At 36.0% G+C, this 7945-nt stretch overlaps 1 protein-coding gene across 8 annotated transcripts in view; it reads left to right on the top strand.

The window, feature by feature from the left end:
* The window catches only part of LOC311075637 (myosin phosphatase Rho interacting protein), a 47768-nt gene extending 41284 nt beyond the window's left edge, over positions 1 to 6484 (top strand). For 7 of the 8 annotated variants that reach the window (XM_084103179.1, XM_084103181.1, XM_084103180.1 and 4 more), the window contains 2 exons: positions 485 to 561; positions 5240 to 6484. In XM_084103179.1, coding sequence (XP_083959305.1) covers positions 485 to 561; positions 5240 to 5311 — 149 coding nt within the window. In that variant the 3' untranslated portion in view covers positions 5312 to 6484. Of the gene's footprint in view, positions 1 to 484; positions 562 to 1110; positions 1171 to 5239 lie in introns of all 8 variants that reach the window. The other variant, XM_084103182.1, reaches the window with a different exon arrangement.
* Positions 6485 to 7945: the final 1461 nt, after the last annotated feature.

The raw sequence follows: 7945 nt of genomic DNA on the forward strand, positions 1-7945 counted from the left end.
AATTATTTGAAGGACAAAAAAAGCATCATAGAAGTACTAGTAATTAACCCATATATATTTTTCAGTGACTGATGCTGATATTCATAACTAAAGTTTAATTAATTTAAAATGTTCAGTTTAATTATAGCAATTAAGAAGTGCACATATACACTGAAATTAAACGATATATTATTATTATTTTTTTTAAATATATCAAAAAATGTATTATAATCATTTTATTAAATTTTTACTTAACTTTTTTACTTAACTTACTCAAAATGCACCTAAAATATTTGAAAACAGAAATGTAGATTTAAATCATGTGTTATAGTGCAAAATAGGGTTAATATCAGTTATTGGCTGATGCAGAGGATTTCATATTAGATCGTCTCAGATCATTCCCAAACTCTGGCCAAATTATTACAATAAGAGTGTGAACAAACACTAAACATTTTACTGTGTCTGTGTATATGTATGAGCTGAAGTGTATTTGTGTTCGATACAGACATTATGAAGTCAAAGAGTAACCCAGATTTCCTGAAGAAAGAAAAATCCAGACAGATGCGTGGGGTCAGGTCAAAGGTGAGCGTTCAGAGAGAGAGTGTGAGTGTGTGTGTCTGTCTGTGTCATAAATATTCTTGTCAGCCAGTGACAACTCTGAATGTATTGATATTCCTGTACATTTATGTGGAAATTTGTTGTTTATGTTTATGTGCTGTCACTCGATTAAAAATAAAAATTGATATAGACTATACTGTACAAAAAATCAATATATAGTTTATATTTAGTCATTGATCCACTACAATCCATTTTACATTTGAGTTTGTGAATCTGTCAGTGGCAGTGACAAAATTCTGCAGTGTTTGTTTATTTTTTCAGTTTTTTATAGTAAATGTTACATAATTATGGAAGCTTGTTTTCACTACGGAATAAAAAATGAAAAATGTAACTGCAAATTTTGATCTCACAATTCTGACTTTTTTCTCTTAAAAATAAGCTATACAGAATTTGTTAATTTGTTAATCTTATTTTTAAGTGACAGGCCTAGTATTTATGTGTATGAAGTATGAAACCGTGTACACGTGTGTGTGTGTGTGTGTGTGTCCTCACATGTGCGCGTTGCCCTGTCAGGCAGAGAGTGAGGGGTTTGTCGGGGGTAGCTGACCGCTGTGACCCCATCAGGTGCAACAGGTGAAGCATTCATCGCTCTTGTGAGAGTACGGCTATGTTAGCATGGAATATGGAGCATATTGCACAGAATACTGTATCCCACAAAAATGCAAAGCATCCCACTTCCATATCCAGTGTGAGGAACTAACCGAAAGCATTACTGCCATGATTTTAACCTCTCTTATTTGACATATTTACACAGTATTTAATTAAAGTGCTCCTATTATGCTATTGTAAAGGTACCTAATTTTCTTTTGGATTCTCCTACAATAGGTTTACAAGGTCAAAAAACACTTTTAATTTTCTTATTATATATATTGCAGCATCAGCTCTTTTCTCACAGTGTCTGAAACGGTTCAATTAAGGATTCATTCTCTCTAAACTCCTCCTTTCCGAGAGCTGCTCTGCTCTGATTGGTCAGATGGCCCAGTCTGTTGTGATTTGGTTGACCGCTTACAGCAGGAAACCAAACACCCATTACCATATCTGAATTTCAGCTCTTCCTCAGCAATTGATACACAGTGAAATGAACAGTAACAATGGCGTCCGTTTTACCGTATCAATTCCAGCGCGAGTCTCATCCTTTGGAAGTGCATTAAAGTGGATTTGCTTTTGTAGCGCAGAAAACAGCGTCTTCTCGACGTGTCGACAACACAAACCAAACTCTTCCGCTCTCAACTATAGACCTTCTGTAGCCCCGCCCCTTTTCAGCGCTGCACTCATCGTCTTTTGTCTTCCGGTCTGTATTTTCACAGCGATCTTGAGTATTTATGAATGAACGGCTCGTTTAAAATCTTCCCGGTCTACTGACATTTGTTAAGACATCTGCTTTAAACATTACAATCCTCATGATAACTTTCGTTAACTTAACATGAAGTAAATCCACTTCAAAAGCGAATTATTCCTGGACAGCGATGCCATAGAAATATACAGAGCGACCGCTAAACCGGAAGTTCAAAGACAATATTCTAAAGATGGCGGCGCCCTCGTTTCTCTGGCGCATAAGGTCTATAGCTACAGTGTTTGAGGGCGGGGCAAAGTAGACGTTCACCAGCAGCCAATGAAGACCATAGGCTGGCATTATGCAAATTAGTTACAAACCTACATTGGTTCGAGCAGGAAGCAAGACTAGAATTACTGACGACTCGTTTCAGGCAGTTCAGAAACACTTCTTGCTTTTAAGAGACAATAACTTCATTTGTCTTTGATACTTACATTCACAAACTGCTATATTACACACTACATGAAAGGTAATGTCAGAAGAAGCATCATAGGGGCACTTTAAAATGCAAAATTAGATTCCACTCACATGCAATGTGAAATTAACAATGTAACATACTACAGTTTTAGCATGGAATAATACCTATTGTTTCATATGATATTCTTTTTAAACACTAGGTGGTGTACGTTGTATACTGTGCAGTATTTAGTAAGCTAGTATTCCATTTTGAACACAGCCTTTGAGTCCTGCATGAGCCCTACACCTTCCCGACAGTTTGAAACTCAACCAACTTAACCTGGTTTGGCAGGTCGACACATAACCAGCACAGATCACCTTTTTCTGAATGTTATGTGTTCTTACTGTTTTTATGTGGAGTTTTCTTGCGTTGTGTGTGTGTGTGATTTGCGTTTTTTGGTGTCTAAGCAGACTTTATCCCTATTTGGATGGTAATTGTTTGTAAATGCATATTTGCATGACTCCCTTGACTTAAAGTGGTGGTTGATAATGATTTCACTTTTCTAACTTTAGTTAGTGTGTAATGTTGCTGTTTGAGCATAAACAACATCTGCAAAGTTACGACGCTCAAAGTTCAAAGCAAAGGGAGATATTTGCTTTTAAAGAAATCGCTTTTTAAGGACTTCAACAAACGGCTGGTAGAGACTACACGACATTCCTCCCGGGTTAGTGACATCACAAACCGTAGAATTTACATAAACCCCGCCCCCTGAACACGACTTATAGATTATCATGACAGAATATGCTAATCATTGACTAGAAGATAACTACACATCAGCTACATAAATTCACCAACTAACCATTCAGAAATGTCCTGTTGCTCTATATGTTGTCACTTCTTCTTGAGTCTCTCCATCATTGTCTGACTCCGGTTTGAACATAAAAAGCTAAAAGTTTTTGAAATTTTCAGTGTGAGTGCAAGCTGTTGTAGCTCCGCCCCCTGTGCCGGGAGCAGCAGCTCATTTGCATTTAAAGGAACAGACACAAAACGGTGTGTTTTTGCTCACCCTCAAAAAGTGACAACTTTAACATGCTATATACAAATATCTGTGGGGTATTTTGAGCTAAAACTTCACATACACACTCTAGGACTTATATCACAGACTTATTTTACATCTTGTGAAAAGAGTAACCCCTTTTCACCCCTATACCACCTCTTTAAGTTTAAGTTGTTCATGTTCATTTTCGCTCTTATGTGCTCCTCATGTGCACTACAAAGTCAGCTGTGGCTCTGATGATAATGGTTACTTGTGAACTCAAATGTGTTGATTCACATGAGAATTATATCACACTAATGATAGATGGTTTGAGAAAAACACTGACATTTTTAAGTCTGACGATGGTAATTAAATCATTGACTGTCTCCTACAAAGTACCACATGTGTAAAACAATTACCGTCTTAATAGACTTGTGTGTGTGTCATTGTCGTTTTTCTTGTATGTTTCTCTGTGATAAGCACTGAATATATTATTAAACAACTTAAAGGGACATTTAAGGAAATGTTTTTTTACCTCAAACCCTGTTCTTTCACTTTCTTGGGAAACTATTTTTGTGTACTTTTGGGGTAAATTGTCACCAAATAACATCTCGAATTCCTGCTAGAAAATTCTTCATTACTTAATGACACGAGTAAATGAAGTGTCATGTGTCTCGTTTAGTTCTTGAAGGCAATGAGAGCGATCTAATAGTGTAATAATAAAGAAACCCGACACCCGTGTGTGTGTTCAGATAGCACAGAGTGTTCATGTGAACGTCTTTTGCAGGTGTCGCGTTGCACGATGAAGCAGCCACAGTCTCAGACAGTGAATGACAGATGTGAAAACAAAGAAATACATCTAAAACCATTTAGAGGAAAACAAGTGAATATAGAAACAGGCTTTGGTTTAAAACCCCCTGAATGTCCCTTTAAGCCGAGGAATGTGCATGTTCGTGTCCACGGTGGACTGTTGTGAACCAACACACAAGTCAAGTTTAGAAACGAGTCAAAGTTCAGTCTGAAGTCTTCTAATGAACTGCCATGTCTGAGAAATATGATCAAGAAGTCATAAAAGTTGATAGTTTTTAGTGGTTTAGACAAACAGTGTTTTTAAGATACAATACAAATGAGAAAACATGAGGAAATGCAATGTAACATGTATTTATGAATTCATATATTTATTATTTAACATTATTTATTTATATGTTGGCTTGTTTATTTGCATTTTTAAATGACAGACTCATATACAGCAGAGAATAGGATTTAACTAAATTATATTGGCCATTGAATTTAAAGAACTGTAGAGAAAATTACTTTTTGGTTGATGTAGTTTTGCAATCTAACATAGTCGTTTGTTTATTTATTTATTTGTTTGTTTGTTAATAGCATTTTTTGCCTTTTTAATGAAATGATTGAATTTGAGTTTTAATAATTTATTGCATTTTTTATTTATTTTTTACAGTCTATTAAATACAGCCGACAAAATATTTTAACTGTAATTTATGTTGGCCATTGAAAATATTGAATTTTATTTTTAATAATTAGATTTTAGTTTTTGTTTTTTTACAGTTTTATTCAGGCTATTAAAAAGAGCAGAGAATATAATTTAATTGAACATTTTATTTGTCATTGTTTGGTAAACATGGTTCATTTCAACCAGCCATTTTAAAAATTATTTTTCCATATCTACCAATGATATCAAAGTTGAGTTTTTCCTCATTAAAGTGTAATTTATGTGCGGTTAAAGATCACATGATTGAAATTAAACATGCGTTCTCTTATGTGCGCATACTGAAGTCTTATTAAGGACTGTTTTTATTGACTTATTTATTCCCAAGTATGAAAAATATCAAATTTCTCTCTCTCTCTTCCACAGAGTTTGAAGGAGGGATTGACCGTACAGGAGAGGATGAAGCTCTTCGAAACTAAAGACTCCAGAAAGATATAACACGTTCTTTCTTTCACTCTTTGTTCCTCTTTGTATTCTCGCTCTCTTTTTGTCTTCATTGAGATCTTCTTGTTTGGTAGATGAAGCAGGGGTGAAGAACTGTATTTTTCTGATTGTGTTTTAATATTGTTCGTGTGAATTAAGGGAATTACGTTTCAATATTGACACGTCGTTTTGCCAACCTTCAGCTCTGATGAACCTCATATTTTTTTACCCTTTTTTGGTCTCTATAAGTCCTGAAGCTGTTCTTCATCATCACAGTATATATGAACACACTCAGTATTGAACTAGAACACTAGACGTGTGTGTCTTCCTCATCTGAACATCTTCTGAATGGAGAACTGGCTGCTGTCGTGTCTTTTCGGGGTGCTGGAGACATTTTTATGAATATTCTGAGAGAAGAAGAATTATTGACACAGAGAGAGATGTTATTTTGCCAATGATATTGTAAATAAGTGTTGCGCGTGTACGTGATGTTAACTCTTTTTCAGACTTTCTAGTACTGTAACCTTGAGATAAAATGACGTGGTAACGTGAGTGCGAGTGTTTTGTAGAGTGTTTTTGATCGTCAGAGATTATGTGCTTCAGTCATTTACTTGAGGAGAATCTAATTGCTGTTTAAATTGCTTTTGTGTTGCTTTTGGTTTATATGAACGTGCAAAATATAGAGCAACCAAACGTGATATCTGCTGTGGGTGTTGCGGCGTAAAGCGCTCGTTCGGCTACTGATAGTGAGCTTAATTCATCCTGTAATTCGATCCGAACACGGGACATTTTAATGGTTTCGTTGTGTTGTTTCAGATGTTTAATACTGGCTTTTGCATGAATATGAAGCACTTTGAGTCATTGATTTTTATTTTTTTTGTGTTCTTGGTTTTGAAACATGTAATTCCATATTCCTTCTGCTCTAGAAGTCAGAAAGTATTGAACACACAACAAAGAAAACTCACTGTATAATATTCAATGTTTGCTATGTAAATATTTGGTTTTAGAGAAGATTTCTTTATCCTGTTCTCTGTCTGCATAGAGAAAAAAAAAATCTTTATATCTATCTATACACGGTATGTCTACACCTAATTGCCTATCTGTATGAATATTTTTATTTTGGTGTGTGTGAATGTGATGCATCTGTAATAAAATGTTTTTGAATCAGAAATACACTAAGTTAAAGTCCCCATGAAATCAAAATTGGATTTTTCTTTGTTGCTTTTACCATGAATATGTTAGCCTTACTGTTATCTATAAGCTAGTGCTCCAAAACAATGACAAAATTCGCATTTAGATGATATAAGCATTCAAAACTTGGTCTCTCACTTCTGCCAATATGGATCAGTGATTTTGATGACATCACTCTGCACTTCAGCTACTCATCAGATTTTCTGACCAATCAAATGCTCTCTAGAATCTGAAGCTCCGCCCCCTACATTATAAATAGACGCTGCAGCTAAAATTAGTCACTTATTCACACATTTACTATTTTCTACATGATGAATCGCACATAAAGAAGGGATAGGGAACCATTCAGACAGTTTAAACATGCTTTTCATTGATGCCGAATGAAGGTTTCACGTTAGTGTCACGCAAACCGCCGCAGCTCCGGTCCAGAAACACAACACACAGAGCGGATCATATCGCCACAGGCAAGAAAACGTATCGGATCCATTTGAATTCTGCACAGAATGCTATATTTTAAAGCGATTAGGAGGAGAAACGGTTAGAGATTAGGAGGAAACTGCGGCTTTACTGAGCTCAACGGCTCTGGTCGAGCTGTGATGAAAACGAAATGGTATTGACTATTTTAAAAAATGGGAGGAGCGGTTCAATATGTCTCTACTTGTCTTCCTGTTTCAGTGGAAGTTATGTCAACACATTGAAAAATGCTGTGAGTTTCAAGGCACTTCAGTGGGCCTTTAAAAAAAAACACGTGTCCGCCATCTTGGAACGGTTAACGCGACGCAGTTCATCACTGACACACACTAACAAAATCAATTGTAATCGAAAATGTCACAGCATTGTGCAGCATATGGCTGTAAAAACCACCGGAAACAGACACCAATGAGGCATCAAAGTATATATATCTATGTTGTGACTGCGAACGACATGAAGGTTTGTTCGATGCAGTCAGTGTTTTGTAAATCTCACACAGACACATGCGTGTCGTTTATTTCAACCGTGTTTCGTAGAATGAAGTGCGATGAGTTGAACACATGATCTGGTGAAACCATAGGGTGAAACTGATGAGCGGATGACTACCGTAACACTGAATGAAGAAGCCTAGCAGCTAATCTAGTAATCTGATGCTCCACTGTCATTCAGGAACTATTTTCACTGAGAAATTGCTAGAAAGTTTTGCAAATGAAGCTTTAAATTTCGAAGTAGAGATACTGAAATTGTATTAAGATGTATAACGTACTATACAATAACAATGATCTTTTTATTTACGATTAAAAAAACGTTTTGCAGTGTAGGACCGACACGAGGCGTTTGAGAAGTAATGTTAGTACTGGCCAGCAGGGGGAGTCACGGATGCGCTTTACTTGGTTCTTTATCATGCTTTTATTTTTTTATTTTTCTTCAAGTGCACCAGTGAGCAAGATAAGACACATCCAGTGATCCTGTGTCAGGTGGAATTAT

This window comes from Abramis brama (assembly GCF_963993115.1).
Source record: "Abramis brama genome assembly, chromosome: 24".
Taxonomy (NCBI): Eukaryota; Metazoa; Chordata; class Actinopteri; order Cypriniformes; family Leuciscidae; genus Abramis; species Abramis brama.